Here is an 18,301-nt window from a genome sequence, read left to right as displayed (position 1 = left end):
ACAAGAGGTCACCATTTAACAGTGTGCTTTATTAAAAAAAAATTATAAATCATGCCCAGAAGGGGGCGCACCTCCCTTTGAAACCCCTCTATGCACCCATTGCGTGCATTATGTCTGCCAAAGGCAGACATTTTCAGTGTTTTTCCAAATTGGTCACTCTCATCCCTGACAATAAACCCTCCAATGTGAAGTAATTTTATGGTTACATATATTTTGGACATTAACTGAAAAAAAATGAAAACAAAGAACATTTTTGAAATACAAGCAAAATCCGGATATGTGCCAGCTTTCATAGCCAAACCCGGAAGAAACATCCTTGACCCCCCCCCCCTCCCCCGACGTCACTGGTGCTTAGCATTACAGACCATTTGTTTTAGCTAAACCAAGATGCCGACGTGTTGTGCAGCAAAACAGAAAACGCACGCAAATTTCTTCTTTAACCTCCCGTGGGGTCACCCTGACAGGATAAAGCTGTGGCTGTCACAGTTGAGGCTCATTCATCAGCGGGGAAATTTGCACGCATTTAATCATTACTGGTTATTAGCCACTTACAGTGAAGAAAATGAGTATTTGAACACCCTGCTATATTGCAAGTTCTCCCACTTAGAAATCATGGAGGGGTCTGAAATTTTCCTCATAGGTGCATGTCAACTGTGAGAGAGATAATCTAAAAAGAAAAATCCAGAAATCACAATGTATGATTTATTTGTGTGATATGTATTTGAACACCTGAGAAAAACAATGTTAATATTTGGTACAGTAGCCTTTGTTTGCAATGACAGAGGTTAAACGTTTCCTGTAGTTGTTCACCCGGTTTGCACACACTGCAGGAGGGATTTTGGCCCACTCCTCCACACAGCTCTTCTAAAGAGGTTGTTCCCCAAAGTCTCACAATACAGGGCCGCGGTCATCCTCTCCTTAATACAGTGCAGTCGTCTTGTCCCATGTGCAGAAAAACACCCCCAAAGCATGACGCTACCACCCTCAGGCTTCACAGTAGGGATGGTGTTCTTGGCATGGAACTCATCATTCGTCTTCCTCCAAACACGGTTAGTGGAATTATGACCAAAAAGTTCAATTTTGGTCCCATTTGACCACAAAACTTTCTCCCATGACTCCTCTGTATCATCCAAATGGCCATTGGCAAACTTAAGACGGGCCTTGACATGTTCTGGTTTAAGCAGGGGAACCTTCCGTATCATGCATGATTTCAAACCATGACGTCTTAGTGTATTACCAACAGTCACCTTGGATACGGTGGTCCCAGCTCTTTTCAGGTCATTGACGAAGTCCTGTCATGTAGTCCTGGGCTGATTCCTCACCTTTCGAAGGATCATTGAGACCCCACAAGGTGATATCTTGCATGGGGCTCCACTCCAATTGAGATTGACCATCATGTTTAGCTTCTTCCATTTTCAAATGATTGCTCCAACAGTGGACCTTTTTTCACCAAGCTGCTTGGCAATTTCTCCGGAGCCCTTTCCAGCCGTGTTGAGGTGTACAATTTTGTCTCTGGTGTCTTTGGACAGCTTTTTAGTCTTGGCCATGTTACAAATTTGAGTCTTACAGATTGTGTGAGGTGGACAGGTGTCTTTATGAAGCTAACGACCTCACACAGGTAAATCTGATTCAGGATAATGCATGGAGTGGAGGTGGGCTTTTAAAGGAGGACTAATAGGTCTTTGAGGGTCAGAATTCTAGCTGATGGACAGGTGTTCAAATACTTATTTGCAGATGTATCACACAAATAAATTGTTGAAAAAAAATCATACATTGTGATTTCTGGATTGTTCTTTTTAGATTATCTCTCTCACAGTGGACATGCATCTACAATGAAAATTTCAGACCCCACCATGAGTTCTAAGTGGGGGAACTTGCAATATAGCAAGGTGTTCAAATACTTATTTTCTTCACTGTACTTACTTCGCCCTGTATGGGTCCTCCTATGTACGCTGCATACAAAAGATTTATAAAAGAATTGGGAAATCGAACAATTATAGGCCTGTCACTTTGAATATTTCATCGGGTTCCTCTTCCGTCTGTCAGGAAGTTTTTTGTTAGAAGTGATCCGCATATTGTCTAAATATGGTTAGAATCGATATGTTAAAATGGCCCCGGTCGCTTCACTCACTTCTGAGATGTTCTCTTCTTCAAAAAGAGCTTCGGTCTCAGAAGGGGCGTAAGAAAAATCCGAAAAGCTCTCGTTCATCTGCCAGAGCAGGTGGCACAGCGTGTTTTCTATGTCAACTGTCCCAGTGTGACATCTGTAAATGATGTCGCAGGCAATATGGCCGCCACTGCGATGTCGAGTGAGTTTTCCGCAACTTTGTGCTTTAACAAAACTCTCTCTGCTCACTTGTTGGGAACTCGTATTAACATCCATTAATCCACTTATCCTCACGAGTGTCATGGACAGTGCTCTAGCCTATCCCAGTTGTGAAGGGACAGGAGGCAGGGTACACCCTGAACTGGTTGCTTGCCAACCGCAGGGCACATAGAGACAGACAGCAGTCGCACTCACAATCACACACCTCGGGGCAATTTAGCATGAATTTGGGATGTGGGAGGAAACCTGAGTGCTCGGAGGAAACCCACGTAGGCACGGGGAGAGCATGCAAACTCCACACAGGCGGGGCCGGGATTGAAACCGGGTCCTCAGAACTGTGAGAGGATGACCGCGGCCATGTATTGTGAGATTTGGGGGAACAACCTCTTTCCCTCCGTCAGAGCATTGAAGATGGGTCGTGGCTGGGTCTTTCAACATGACAATGACCCGAGGCACACAGCCAGGAAAACCAAGGAGTGGCTCCGTAAGAAGCATATCAAGGTTCTGGCGTGGCCTAGCTAGTCTCCAGACCTAAACCAATGAGAAAATCTTTGGAGGGATCTGAAACTCCATGTTTTTCAGCAACAGCCCAGAAACTTGTTTGAGCTAAAGAAGGTCTGTGTGGAGGAGTGGGCCAAAATCCCTCCTGCAGTGTGTGTGCAAACCTGATGAACAACTACAGGAAACGATTGACCACTGTAATTGCAAACAAAGGCTACTGTACCAAATAATGACATTGGTTTTCTCGGGTGTTCAAATACTTAGTTGCAGCTGTATCACACAAATAAATCGTTTAAAAAAAAATCAGACATTGTGATTTCTGGATTGTTCTTTTTAGATTATCTCTCTCACAATGGACATGCACTTACGATGAAAATTTCAGACCCCTCTATGATTTCTGAGTGGGAGAACTTGCAGCTTTATAGGGTGTTCAAATACTCATTTTCTTCACTGTACTTCAGGGGTGCCCAGACACCGGTGGCTGGTGGGGAGGAGAGCTCCATTCTCCTCCCCACACGCGGCTGGCCACCTCCGCGTCGGGGCTAACGTCGACTACCGGCAATATGAGTCTTTTGTTACGTTCTGAGAGAAGGATTACGTCGTCGGACGCGGATCGAGCTTTTTAATACTGCTGCTTTCGGACAAGTACAAGGACACCACACTGCCTTTCTGAAACATTCGATGGAAATAACATTTGTTCAAGTTTGGTGACTATACGTCGTTTGGCTAGTTAGCTCGTGTTACATGCGTTCTGTATTCATTGTTGGCCATAATACAGTGCTTTATTACTTGGCGTGCATAATTTCCCCCTCAAAAAAAATCACATGCTAAATTATTATCACGATATTTATATATACATATATATCACCAGAATTTGAATTAGGCCTACATTGTTCAAACCTTATTGGCTTCCAACTGTTGAGGACTAAGTGTGCCTAAAAGTTTAGCCACATCAACACACATAAGGTTGTGGCTGACGACATAGAGGTGTGGCGAGAGCTTGTTTTGCTGTTTAGCCACATTGGATAAGAGGTTTCACGAAGTGTTGCTTTTTCCAGGCCATCTGAGCCAACCCTACGTGGAGGTGTTGCTCTGATGTAATGTTGCCACTTGTTGCGTCCATTTAGAGTGCGTCGTCATGGCGAGAGAAGAAGGAGCTGTCATCATGGTACGTCTGCAGGGCAAAGATCGAGGCTCCGCGCAGGACTTCTCCGTGCACAAAGTTCGTACCAACGTACCTAGCTGCTTCCAGCCGCCCGCCAGCGTCACCAGGCTAATGTTTAAGGTGTGTCGCAGGGGGCGGAGCTGGGTCCCATCTTCTCACAGTATATGGCGACACTGCCCGCCGCCACAAAGCGCAAAGTCAAGTTTCACTTTGATGGGTGCAATGTGACGGGCAGACAGACGCCCGCTCAGTTGGACATGGAGGACGGCGACATCATTGAAGTTTGGACGTGAGACCCACCTGCAATGTCAAAATAAAAGCAGCATTAGGTTATGTGCAAGTGTTGTTAGCGTTAGTCAAAGAACTAAAGATTTCAATATTTTTATATACACTGCTGACTTCAATGAAATTTTGCTTTGTAAAATATTTCTTTTAGTTTATGGCCAATAAAAACACTCACCATTTGGCAAATACTATTCTCTATACGATTATGCCATTTCAAATTTTCCTGGGGCACTTAGGCCACTCCAAGGGCACTTTTTCCCCACATATTTTGGGGAACATGGGGTAAAAAGGTGTACAGAGGCTTAAATGTGTGTATGTGGGGGGTTTGCAGTTTGTGCCCCTGTTTGTTTTTTTCCTCAAAATCCCTAAGATGTATCAAAAATAGAAATTCTGTTACACTGTCATGTATAACAGATTTTTCTCTTTGAAAAGGCCTATTTTTTTACATTTTTTTGTATTGTACTTGATCCTGTTTATATTTGAATGTAATAAAAGCCACAGAACTTGTATCTCATTTAACAAAAAAATAACTAAAGATTTCGATGTAAATTTGCCACTCGAATACAATAATTTTACAAAGATGAGTGACATTCAAGTTGAGAACTTGAGTGATGTTCTGTCTCCGACCCCTCCGTACAGGGCACTTAACCACGCCTCCTGAAGTGACGTCACGCCACGTGCGCCTACGTCAAACAATTAGCAAAAGAATAGAGCGAAACTGTCCGATTTACCGGCTGATTTCTCACTCGCATTCTTAGCTAACAGTGAAATATCGGTGAAAAGCAGACAGCAGGGCTTCGCGTATTTCAGCGAGGGGTATTTCAATGGTATTTCCATGCATATCGACGGAGAAACCATTGATATTAGCGCGAGATCTTTCCGGAGTCAGAGGAAGACCGAGAAGCCACATAATGTAATATATTATAACCCAAAGACGAATTTGTCATTGACAGTTTCCTATTTTCGTGTTACATATCACACTTGTGTGCAGAATCTGTATATGTGTATCTGGATAGCCATTTGTGAACCGCCGTATGAAGGAAAAGAAGAAGGCGAGGCTTGATTTACGAATTGTTTCTCGTTTTCTTTGTGTAACGTCTCAATAATTATTCTTGAATTAGTGCCGAACCTACGTAAGTCCCGACCGAGTACGACAATCACTACTTTAGTGTCCTCAAACATCCTTCCTTCAGTCTTGGTTTCTCGGTGCACGGCGAAGGCTTTTAGGACTGCTAGTCCGGTTTAGCTTAGCTCATTAACCGCGAACAAAGGGACACGTTTGTGCAGTCAGATCATTGCAAAATATCGCTCAACACAGATCAAGTGTGTCAATTATTCACACGTAGCTATGTTATGCAAGCGAAGAACTGCAAATTCATTTATATGAGACATGTATTGAAAATCAAATATACGGCATACCTTCGTGCAAACAGTCCGGTTTACCGTAGCCGCGAACAAAGGGGCACGTTTGTGCAGTCAGATCATCGCAAAATGTCGCTCAACAAAGATCAAGTGTGACAATCATTCACACGTAGCTATGTTATGCAAGCGAAGAACTGCTAATTCATTTATATGAGACATGTATTGAAAATAAAATATAGGGCATACCTTCGTGCAAACACAGTCCGGTTTACCGGAGCCGGCAACAAAGGGACACGTTTGTGCAGTCAGTACTCTCTTTCTTTCTTTCGAGTACTTTCGTACTCGGTCTTCTGTTCCGGTTGATTTTAGATGGATTCAGTTGATCATGCCGTCTTCCACAAAGTTTGATCCATCGAAGGCATTTTTCGTACTCGGTCTTCGGTTTTGGAAAGGGTACGAATTGAACTCCACCAACTAGCCTTTCAGGATACCTGTCGTCACTATTTCAAAGTCCGTGACTACACCTCTTAACCATTTCTATTGTTAAAGAACCCAAATACATGATAAAACGCTAACAGAAGCTAAACTGGACCATGCAACGTTGTCTGAGTGAACTGCGGGTCCAAAAAGGGGCGTGCTTTATGCAGATCTCTGGCCTATGATTGGTCAGCGACGCGGATAACGCAATTTCTACGGAGGGGTCAATCGTCAATAAGTTTCGCTGAATCAGTATTCTTTTCCTTTCACCTTGTCCCGTTAGGGGTTGCCACATTTTATTTGTGTAATGTGTATTCATTTGTTTGCAACAGCCATCTGCCACGCCAAGCTCAAAGAAGTGCTCGTTGCAGGCTCAGACACAAATGTTCCTTAACGGGAATATTGACATGTAATATTTAAATAAAAACATGCTAGTTTAATGTGGTTTGTGTTGGACTGTGGAAGCCTGGTGTATATAGGGTAGCAAAAACAATGAAAAAAAATAGAAGTTATGGAGAACTATATACTAAGATTAAAGGACAGTGGAAGTAGATCATGTCCAAGAAAGAGTACACAGTGATGATACAGGGCACCGGAATAAAGTCAAACAGAGATTTAGAACAACACATACATTGCCCAACATTGTTTTTACTGATGGTTCAATGGATAATGGGAATTGGAGAACAGCATTTGAATTTGTTTCTCCAGACTTAAATATAAACATTAATGATCATCAGATCACACATTTCAAATAAATGCATATACATGTACATATCATTTCCTCAGTGTCTCGAATGTGATTATTAAAGCATTTTTATTCAATAAAAAAATAATACACTGGCATACAGTAAGGGTAAGCAAGTGAGGCTGAGCGACAATGTCCCCTTGTGGTCTTTCTTTTCCTCTGCATGTGAACCGTAATATTAACCTTTTGATAACATAAATTGTTCCATTTTAGTTCTGTGTAGCAGGTCAGTGTGGATGAATGCGGCTGCAGTCTCTATGGCACCTTCATATCCACAACAGTAACATACCAATTATTTTTTAGATTAAACATTTGTATTTGGAATAAATCGCTTCTTGATCATTGCTCTTCTCTCCAGCACATTTGTGTGATTGAACCTGATACTTATAAGACAATCTTTGGCCACAAACTGAGCAGGCAAAAGGCTTTTCACCGGTGTGGATTCTTGTGTGTGTTTTTAAGGATCTCTTTACAGAGAACCTTTGACCACGATTGAGCAGGAAAAAGGTTTCACACCAGTGTGAGTTCTCGTGTGTATTTTTAAGCCTCCCTTCACAGAAAATCTCTGACCACAAACTGAGCAGGAAAATGGTTTCTCACAAGTGTGGGTTCCTTTAAGGGAGAATCTTTGACCACAAATTGAGCATGAAAAAGGTTTCTCGCCAGTGTGAGTTCTTGTGTATATTTTCAAATCTACTTTCACGGAAAATCTTTGACTACAAACTGTGCAGGAACAAGGTTTATCACCAGTGTGTGTTCTTGTGTGTTGCACTAAAGTGCCCTTATGAGTGAATGTGTCACCACAGGAAAATGGTTTCTCATCTGTGTGGATTCTGGTGTGTATTTTCAAGATCCCCTTCTGAGTGAATCTTTGGCCACAAAATGTGCAGGAAAAAGGTTTCTCACCAGTGTAGGTTCTTGAGTGGCTATTTAACTGTGCCTTTATAGTAAATCTATGACCATAAACTGAGCAAGAAAAAGGTTGGTCACCAGTATGGCTTCTCATGTGTATTTTCAAATTTCCCTTTCGAGTGAATCTTTGACCACACACTAAGCAGGAAAAAGGTTTTTCACCGGTGTGGGTTCGAGTGTGGATTTTCAAGGTTCCTTTTTAAGTAAATCTTTATCCACAAATTGAGCAGGAAAATGGTTTCTCACCAGCGTGTGTTCTTGTGTGTAGTTTTGAGGTTCCACTTTGAGCAAAATTTTGACCACAAAGTGAGCAACAAAATGGTTTCTCAGCAGTGTGGGTTCTGGCATGTGTTTTCAAGGTTTCCTTAAGAGAGAATCTTTGGCCACAGTCTAAGCAGTGAAAAGCTCTCTCCCCTGTGTGTATTCTCATGTGCTCTTTAAGATACTTCTTACAAGCAAAGGTTTTACAGCATTTACAACATTTCCATCATTTGTTGTCAGTGTGACCTCTCATGTCAATTTCATACCGTCTATCATCAGTGTGAGTAGAGTGTGATGTCATGTCGTCACTATCTGACAGTGTCCCCAAAAGTTTGTCTGCTTGTGACCCTCCACAGTGGTCTCCATCAACTTCCGTTGTCATGTGCTGACTTGAGCTGCTGCTTGGAGGCTCCACCCATCTCCTCACCTCACTTTGACCTTCATCTTGACTCTTCAAAGGGACATCATGGATGGAAACTTGGTGATGTCCTCCTCATCTTCCTCTCTGATGTCGGGGTGCAGTTCTTCCTCCGCTTTTTTAATCCCATTAAGATGCTCTTCCTCTTTGATTTGGTGGATCTCTTTGTGCTCCATTTCCTCTTTAATGTGCGGGGGCTGTGGTTCCTCCTTCTTAGTACAAAGATCTTCAGTGATGTCTGCTAGACACAAGAAGACAGTTTGGTAAATCTTTTTCTCATGTTAGGACACTGTATTATCAGAATCACATTATATTCAGCTTTATTGGCCAAGTATGTAACAACACATAAATAATTTTTCTGACAAGTTGAGTACAAAGATCAATACACAGTGAATTGACATGGAACTTTTTTTTCTTATTAGAACTCACAATTGTGCAAAGCTGTGCAAGGATGCAGTCTTCGAGCATTTAAAGCAGTTAAGAGTGTCCATTAAAGTGATAGTCCAGTGCAATGACAATTGTGCAAAGGGTGTCAAGGTTCAAGGAGTGTATGCAGCTTTAAATGACAAGTCGACCAATAGTCCATCCATCCATCAATCCATTTTCTCAGCCGCTTATCCTCACAAGGGTCACGGGAGTGCTGGAGCCTATCCCAGCTATCAACGGGCAGGAGGCAGGGTACACCATGTACTGGTTGCCAGCCAATCACAGGGCACATGGAGACATACAACAGTCACACTCACAATCATACCTCGGGGCAATTTAGAGTGTCCAATTCACTTTGCATGTTTTAGGGATGTGGGAGGAAACCAGAGTGCCGGGAGAAAAACCCATGCAGGCATGGGGAGACCATGCAAATTCCACACAGGGAGGGCTGGGATCAAATCCGCGACCTCAGAACTGTGAGGCCAACGCTTTCCAGCTGCGCCACCGTGCCGCCTCGTGCAATAGTCTGTCGTATATAACATTAATACTGATTGGCCCAGCTGGGTGGGATGACAACATCTCAAGGCAGAAAACTGGCACCATGTTGAAGTTGAATTGTAAGTTAGCTGTTCAGGATCCTGCCCACTCTTGTCCTTGTTTGAGTGGCACGCAAGTCCTCAAGTGCCAGTCGGGTAGTGCCGGCAATCCCTTCAGCAGTTTTGATTGGCCATTGCAGTCGGAGTTTGTCCTTTTTTTTGGGAGCCCAAACCAGACTGTGATCGAGGTACACATTACTGATTCAATGACTGCTGTGTAAAACTGTCTCAGTAGCTCTTGTGGCAGGCCCTGCTTCCTCAGAAGCCGCAAGAACAACATCCTTTGCTGGGATTTTTTGAGGATGGATTTGATGTTTGTCTCCCCCTTCAGGTCCTATGAGACGATAATTCCCAAGTACTTGAAGGGCTAGTTGGTTGACACAAGACAGTGGGACAGTGTGAGGGAGAACAGTGGTGAAGGATCCCTCCTGAAGCCCACTATCATTTCTGGAGTCCTTATATTAATTCTTTTTGTACTCTTTTTCTGGAGCTGATTCAGCTCCATGTTGTGTTGGCCACACCAAAGCTCCAGCCTCTCCACTTCCCATCGATACACAGATTCGCCGCAGTCTTTGATGAGCCCGATGACTGTGGTGTCACCTGGGAATTTCAAGAGTTTGACCACCAGGGCCCTTTCGGTGCAGTCATCCGTGTAGAGCGATAAGAGCAGCAGGGAGAGGACACAACCTTGAGTTCCCCTGTGCTGATGGCGCATGTGGATGAGGTAGTCTCCCCCAGCCTCAGCTACTGTGTCCTGCCAGTCAGGATGTTATAGCTCAATTGGCAGATGGAAAGCGAGACAAAGGTGGAGAACCTTGGAGGAGAAGAGTTCAGGGATGATGGTGCTGAACGCAGAGCTGAAGTCCACGAATAGGATCCTCACATAAGTTCGCTTGCTCAGTAGGCAGACTGCAGTGGGTCCACCTGGGGACCCGTGACACTCTTGAGGTGGTCCAGCACGAGGTATTCACGCGACTTAATCACCACACATGTCAAGGCAGCAGGCCCGTTGTCATTTAGACCAGGGATTGCTGGTTTCTTTGGAACCAGGATGATGGTGGAACGTTTGAAGCTGGTTGGTACTTCACCCAGTTCTAGAGACCTGTTGAAGGTCTTTCTCAAGACTCGAGCAAGTTGGTCTGCACAGACTTTTGTGGAAGGATGTGGAAGCAAGGACTGGGCCCACCGCTTTGGCGAACTTTTGTTGATCCGCCTCATGTCCCATTCTTGGATGGTCAACGGAGAAGCCGGAGAGGTTGAAGTAGCTGGTGGTGCGGTTTAGTGGATTTGTGGAGTGACAGTGCCCTTTTCAAATCTGCAGTAAAAGCTGTTCAAGCCACCAGGTAACCGTTTTTTTTTTTTTTTCTTTCTACTGGGGGCTATCGTTGCTAGTAATTCTTAGAGATTGTAATTCATGATTTGGAGTCATTAGCACCAAACTGTTTTTCCATTTTTGCTGGATAATCCCTCTTTGCAGTGTTAAATTCTATAACACAACACTAAGTTACAGTGAACAGTGTAGACGTGACAACAAGCAAAACAAGGAAATGGGTGGGACCAGGCAAGTTGCTGGGTGAGGCTTTGATGATGCTCTGTTAATCAGGTCACGAGATAAAGCCACTCGTGCTGTCATTGGTCAATGCCGCGCTGGGAACCAATAAGAGGTGTTGTAGCAACGCGTCTTTCTGGCTGGCTGTATTTTTTCATGTTTACTTTCAGAATATTTATTTATTTTGGGGGATGAATAAAACCCCGCAAAGCACTGAAGCCGCAAAACGTGTTGCACGAAGTGGTGAGGGAACCCTGTATTGGCGAAGTAGTTACAGATATTTTTTACATCCACATTTCCATTGATGACAGGTAAAATGTCACACGTTTGTGGCACTGGTCAAAAATTCTTGATACAAAATTTTATATCTATATGTTGATTAACTGAATAGACACCTGTGTGTTAAAATAAGATGCCTTTAAATGTATTTTGCCGTGAATAAATGCTCATAACTTTTCACCACATTTATGGAATGGAATATTTGTCTTTTCTCTCTCCCTTCCCAAAAAAAAAAGGGGGGGATTCTAAGTTAGTTAACTGGACATTATAGTCGTAGAAATGGGTTGTTATTATTACAAAGTACAGTGACTATTCGGTTCTCGAATGTCCCTGTTTTGGAACAAATTGGATTTTGAACAAAAATTTCGAGATTTTTTTTGCCGGAAATAACAACGTGCACGGCCCGACCAGCTGACCCCGAGGGTGCTTTATTGTATATAACGCAGCCTCTGTATGCAGACGTGTCCCGGTAGCTACATTTACTGACTCTTTTTGTTCTTCCTTTTGTGGACTATTAAACCCCCTATCATAACTCCAAAGAAATGACACGAGTGAAGTACTTTGGGAAAAGAAACGAACTTCAAGGCGGGAGTCACTCCCACCGAAGAGATTTGATAGATGATAGTTTTGCATTGCTTTTTTTCTTGTGAAACTTTAACTTGAGTTACCAGTTAATGTTTCTGTAAGTTACTTTTTGTAAAAATAAAAAGAAAAATTCTTTGCTGCTGTTCCCCCCTCCCCCATTATTGCTTGTCTTGCACTTTTGTTAAAAAAAAGTTTACAAGGCTGGGGGTCGAGTCGCTACAGATATGGCAATGCACTTCCAGTCTAGCCTACTCCACTACTAAAGCATACATTTTAAGCAAAAATAAAAATATTTCGAAAATTATTTCATTATATAAAGTACTTAATCTATACATCTATTTCTACTATCCAGTTTATTATCAGGAAAAGCTAAAAATTGCATTAAAAAGCTTATTTTTAGGGTTGGAACGCATTATTTCTTTTTCCATTCAATGTAATGGGAAATATCAATTCGGATTTCGAACAAATCACTTCTCAAACCGCCTTCTGGAATGGATTGTGGTCGAGAACCAAGGTTGTACCGTAACTCACAATTGACCCCTCCGTACAGGGCACTTAACCACGCCTCCTGAAGTGACGTCACGCCACGTGCGCTGACGTCAAACAATTAGGAAAAATATCGGCGCAGCAAGAAAAGAATAGAGCGAAACTGTCCGATTTACCGGCTGATTTCTCACTCGCATTCTTAGCTAACAGTGAAATATTGTTGAAAAGCAGACAGCAGGGCTTTAAGTATTTCAGCGAGGGGTATTTCAATGGTATTTCCATGCATATCGATGGAGAAACCATTGATATTGGCGCGAGATCTTTCCAGAGTCAGAGGGAGACCGAGAAGCCACATAATATAATATATTATAACCCAAAGACGAATTCGTCATTGACAGTTTCCTATTTTCGTGCTACATATCACACTTGTGTGCAGAATCTGTATGTGTATCTGTATAGCCGTTTGTGAACCGCCGTATGAAGGAAAAGAAGGCGAGGCTTGATTTACGAGTTGTTTCTCTCGTTTTCTTTGTGTAACGTCACGCGCTCCCCTCAATAATTATTCCTGAATTAGTGCCGAACCTACGTAAGTGCCGACCGAGTACGACAATCACTACTTTAGTGTCCTCAAACATCCTTCCTTCAGTCTTGGTGTCTCGGTGCACGTCGAAGGCTTTTAGGACTCGCTAGTCCGGTTTAGCTTAGCTCGCTAGCTGCCAACAAAGAGACACGTTTGTGCAGTCAGATCATTGCAAAATATCGCTAAATATTTGGATGACTACTTTTTACTTGAGTCATTTATTTATTTATTCTACATTATGAGTACCCTTACATCAGTATAATATTTGGCTACTGTAAAAGTGTGGTAATGGAATGAATTCAAACTTGTTTCTCAAGCTATGCCTGTCCAGCTGTACCTTAAGATACGAGCGATTTACTGTATCATTTTTTTTTTTTAGATAAGAACGGTTGCTTGGTGCATTTTTCTGTCTTAACATCGGAGCAAAATTTTGTGATCCAACTGTGCTTCAGATACCACTGCTATATGGAGGCAGCTAAAATTTAGCCACCATTGATTTCCTTGCGGAGGAAGGACAATATAAGTTGGTGGCGCTGATGTACCATAAGGTTGATTTGCAGAGTCCCAATGAACAAGGAAGAACAAAATATGAGCTGCAGTGGTGCTTGTGTTTTCTGTGTTTACAGGTTATTTGGAGAGTAATTGGTCCAATACTGTTGAGTGCAATTTTTCTCTTTTCAAATGTTGCTGTTTTAGGGTGGGGCTGATATGGAAGAATAACATTTGAATGATTTTAAATGGTGAAAGATGAAGTGAGATATGAGTGTTTCAAGATACAAGCGAGGTCAAGGAAAAACACAGGACTCAAACAAAACACTCAAGGAATCCTTCAGTCATGTAGCGAATAGAAAAAGTTGGGTAAAGCTCACTAAGATGGGAAAAGTTTGGTCTGTATTTCAATGTCTGGTTTCAACTGTACAGTATCTAAAATTCTAACCACCACTGGATGGCCACCTATTCCTTTTGCAGTTCACTCACCTTCCCCCAGCACTCTCTTTGCCATAGAAGCAGCACGATGGAAGGAGAAGACAAGTTGAGCTGTCAAATCCTCTCTTCTATTCTCAGAAATCATGGAAAGAGTCTCAACCCCTTCAATCAGTCTCTGCAGCAGCTAGTTGTGAGAAAACAAATGCAAAAGATTAGAACATCCAAACACAATCTAATATAACAGGCAAGTGCTAAAAAAGGAACGGCACGGTGGGGCAGCTGTAAAGCGTTGGCCTCACAGTTCTGAAGACCCAGGTTCAATCCCGTCCCCGGCTGTGTGGGGTTTGCATGTTCTCCCCATGCCTGGGTTTTCTCCGGGCACTGTGGTTTCTTTATGTACCCTTGGCAACCAGTTCAGGGTGTACCCTGCAATCCTTTTGACCCTCCTGATTATAAGCGGCTAAGAAAATGGATGGAGGGAAGTGCTAAATGGACTTTAAATGGACTGAAAAATTTAGACATGTTCAGTTAAAACTTTCTAACCTAACTCAGTGGACATTATCTATTTCGATGATTTGTACTCTGCTTTGAAATTTTGCCCAGATGTTGGTTCATTTCTTAGATGTTGTTTTGTGTATATTTAAATTTTTCTTGGAATCCACTACTCCATTTCAGTCTTCCTGACCTGGTAATATAAAACCTAGAATTCAGTTTTGTTGTTGTGACTTTTGGCTTGTTCAATTAAGGGTGACCAAAGAGATTCCCGCTGCAGGTCAACTGACGCACTGCAATGGAAAAACTGTGACCCTGTATCAGATTTTGAGGCTTTACTTATAGTATACTGTACTGTACTTCTTTTGTTGAACCACAGAAATGTCACACGTCAAAAAAGATGCGGGTAGCCATAAATAGAGAATATGGGGAGGAATAAAGGAGAGTGAGGCTATTGAAATAAGCGGTTAGCATCGATCGAGCGCCCATTTCACTGACTGTGTTTTCGCAAAAGAGACTCTCCACGCTTTGCTTTCTATCCACAGGTAAGCAAAAAATTACTACTGTAGTGGTCCCTCAAGAGATTCTTGACTTAGGTTTTTGAGAAATATTCCATTGTTTTGATTTTATTTGCTTCGATTTACTGAGAAAATCAGAGAACTGGAACGGTAGCAGTAAACTCAACACACTGCCGCTGTTTGGCTGAAAATTAGTGGTCATTCATTTCAATAAAGATGATATGCGATACGGGGCTTTTGAATATCAAGTGTGTACCTGGATTTATTGTTATTCAAAGGGAATACAACACTCGTAGTACCTGCAGAAGCTCATCGCGCTGAGTAAAGGCTGGTAAATCAGTGATGAGAAGTTTTCTCTTCTCTTTGCTACGGGAGACGTGTATTTGTGACGCGGGCTTAAGCATGTGACCGTGTAGCTGCTGTATAGCATTTTTAGCCACACACGGTGGGCCATATTTGGCATAGGCAAAGCCACGGTTTTGCCCACTGAAGTTCATCATCAGTCGAAACTCCCAAAGTGGCCCCACAGAGCAGAAAAGAGGAATCAGCACATCCTCGTAGCAGTCCCGTGGGATGTCCTTGATGTAGACCTCACAGTTGGATCTTGGGGGTGGACCAATCCACACTTTCATAGCAATGGAGAAGAAGAAAGGTCTGAGGGTTTGACATTGGATTTGGAAGCATCTAGTAGGAACAGTTCTTATTCTCACCTTCAGGTGGTCCTCCGTATCTTCGCTGCCCGTTAACTTGAGTGATCTTTGTTTTGGTTGTTTGAAGCCACTTTTCCAGTGCCTGGAAACGCTGGAAACCAAGCATAAACTCTACAATGACATCCAATCAAAATCTAAAAACTGACTTTTAAAAACTCAAGAAATGTTTGTGTTCTTCTATGTTCTTCTGAAAAAGCAAAACAAAATCGTAAACGGCACATCAAGTGGTACTTTTGGACACAAATAACTTGGTAATTTTTAAAGATACAAGCCGTTATTTGGATTACTACTTCTTTTTTTGGTGGGGTGGGGTCACTTGCGTGAAAAAAGGAGTGGCTGTATGGTGGCACTGAATGCAATTCAACTACGGTAATTTCACAACATACAGTAGTTTGGCTGATCACTGACAACTAAAAAAAGTCTGAAAGCTGTTTGTTGCCACTCTCACTTAAGGTTTACTGACATTCTAAAGATAAAACAAAGGGGATACATTGTGTATTTAAAACAACCAAATAACTTCGTCCCCACTATCTTAATGCCAACACCTAATGGAAACCCCAACGGACGGGCTAATGGTCACAATTTTGTAGCTCTTGAAGCAATGGATATTTCAACACATAGCATGAACTAGCACATGTTGCCAGAAAACATAATGTGCACAGGCATATATTGTTTATTCTTTCTGAAAAATGACGACTGCAGCTTACAGAGTCAGTTGTGAAACACTGCGTGTCATAGGTTGTGTTCACAGAAGTCAATTCAAAATTTTTTTCTTCCAATGTGACGTCTGATTTATCTATTTTTAGTGTTTTATCTAGTTCAATATTATCGAGGGCTATTTTTTTTTTTTTTTTACATCATGTCCTAGCAGCTCTAGACGGACCCCTTTGCTCGCTGGAAGTCCCACTTAAACATACATTTAGCCAATCAGCAGCTGCCACACTATGAATGAAGAATGAAGGAGCCTTGCGAGAATAAGCAGCTTGGAAAATGGATGTATGCATGAAGGTGCACAATAGTCGCATTAAGCAATGAATTGCATGGACCTTTGTGACCAGAAGCTTCCTGCCATCCATTTTCTTTCACCGCTTATCCTCACAAGGGTTCCAGGTCTGCTGGAGCCTATCCCAGCTATCATTAGGCAGGAGGCAGGTACACCCTGAACTGGTTGCCAGCCAATCACAGGGCACACGAAGACAGACAACAGTCACACTCACAATAACACAGAGGGGCAATTTAGAGTCTCCAATTGCACGTTTTTGGGATGTGAGAGGAAACCAGATTGCCCGAAGAAAACACAAGCAGGCACAGCGAGAACATGCAAACTCCACACAGGTGGGGCCAGGATTTGAACTCCGGTCCTCAGAACAGTGAGGCCAACACTCTAACCAGTTGCATCACCGTGCCACCACTTTGGAATTAATTAAAAATAATAATTTCCTGATGATTCTGTTGAAAATAGAATAATGATAAATGAATTCAAATTATGAAACTCCCGCCTTCATATCTTGACCACGATTGTTTAGTGTTGAGAATTTGGTGAGAAATTCAGGCACTTTCACCAGTTTTAAAAATTCCCACCTTTTCTCATTTTCCCCTTCTTTCACTCTCAAAAAAAAAAAGATATGTCTGGCAATGTCGATCTTGTTCCACTCAATTCAACTCAATTTTTTTTTCATACATAGGCCGACATAAATTACTTTTCCAACATGGTGGATGAACGAATACCAAACAAGCGATTGGAAACGTTACAGAATATTAAGTCATGAAACCCGCCACACTTTAGGAATGAAGAAACATGAAACTATATTGAAAGTTACAGCATCTTTGCAGGACAATTGGCGTCCCACTAGCAGCAAGCTAAGGGTTGATTTGATAAACACCATATTTTTCTTCATATTAAACGCCACGTATGTACATGATACAGAAATGCTAACGGGATTCGTATCCAAGTAAACAATATACAATTTATTGCACAAGCAATGTGAGACGGGGTTTTAGTGTGTTTCCTACCTGGCTCGAGATGCTCTCCATCGCGCCAGAGTCTTAACCACGTTGTTTATACTTCAAAATGTACTACAGGCGGCACTTGAGTGATTTGTCAGACAGTGGCCAAAAAGGGTTCTTAATTCACCTCGAAATTTACGAGACATAATGACTTGGGAATAGTTGATTGTTGTCCCTTGATATGTTTTGGTTACTTTTCGATTACAATTAGTGTCGCACAGGCTGGGAAGAGCCCTCTCATGATTGGAGAATTATCTTGTCATTCTGTGAAAAGGCCCGTCATGATTGGAGAATCACTTTCATCATTTAATTATTTATTTTACAAACACCCAAAGTAAGTCGTGTAATGTATTTAGGTTGATAATGGCCCCTTGCTAATTTTTGCTCCCGCCATTTTCTCAAACAACATTGCATGGTCCAGTATAGGATTAGTTAGCGTTTTATCGTGTATTTGGGTTATTTAACAAAAAATATGGTTAAGAGGTGTAGTCACGGACTTTGTAATAGTGACGACAGGTATCCTGAAAGGCTAGTTGGTGGAGTTCGATTCGTACCCTTTGCAAAACCGAAGACCCAGTACGAAAAATGCCTTCGATGTATCAAACTTTGTGGAAGACCGCATCATCAACTACATCCATCTAATATCAACCGAAACACGTTTGCACGAAGGTATGCCCTATATTTGATTTTCAAT

At 42.3% G+C, this 18,301-nt stretch overlaps 2 protein-coding genes across 3 annotated transcripts in view; one reads left to right on the top strand and one right to left on the bottom strand.

Annotated features, from left to right (window-relative positions):
- nfatc2ip (nuclear factor of activated T cells 2 interacting protein) overlaps positions 1–5,213 on the top strand; it is a 33,205-nt gene extending 27,992 nt beyond the window's left edge. Inside the window, exons 9-10 of the mRNA XM_061803053.1 lie at positions 3,955–4,049; positions 4,124–5,213. Of these exons, the coding sequence (XP_061659037.1) occupies positions 3,955–4,049; positions 4,124–4,285 (257 nt within the window). The 3' untranslated portion in view covers positions 4,286–5,213. The remainder of the gene's footprint in view (positions 1–3,954; positions 4,050–4,123) is intronic.
- A 3,052-nt stretch (positions 5,214–8,265) lies between these two features.
- On the bottom strand, positions 8,266–17,692 carry LOC133491990 (dead end protein 1-like). Of its 2 annotated transcripts, none has more exons than XM_061803796.1 (5): positions 17,614–17,692; positions 15,601–15,691; positions 15,190–15,515; positions 13,932–14,064; positions 8,266–8,693 (listed from the first exon to the last, which is right to left on the bottom strand). In XM_061803796.1, exons 1-5 carry the CDS (start codon positions 17,632–17,634, stop codon positions 8,488–8,490), a joined length of 777 nt encoding a protein of 258 aa, XP_061659780.1. In that variant the 5' UTR covers positions 17,635–17,692; the 3' UTR covers positions 8,266–8,487. The 2 variants fall into 2 exon arrangements, with proteins under 2 accessions (XP_061659780.1, XP_061659781.1); XM_061803797.1 differs by having other exon boundaries at positions 8,266–8,690.
- Between the last annotated feature and the right edge of the window lie 609 nt (positions 17,693–18,301).

This window comes from Syngnathoides biaculeatus, chromosome 18, assembly GCF_019802595.1.
Source record: "Syngnathoides biaculeatus isolate LvHL_M chromosome 18, ASM1980259v1, whole genome shotgun sequence".
NCBI lineage: Eukaryota > Metazoa > Chordata > Actinopteri > Syngnathiformes > Syngnathidae > Syngnathoides > Syngnathoides biaculeatus.
Note: the sequence above shows the minus strand (reverse complement) of the source record. Positions and strands in the feature narration are given on the sequence as shown.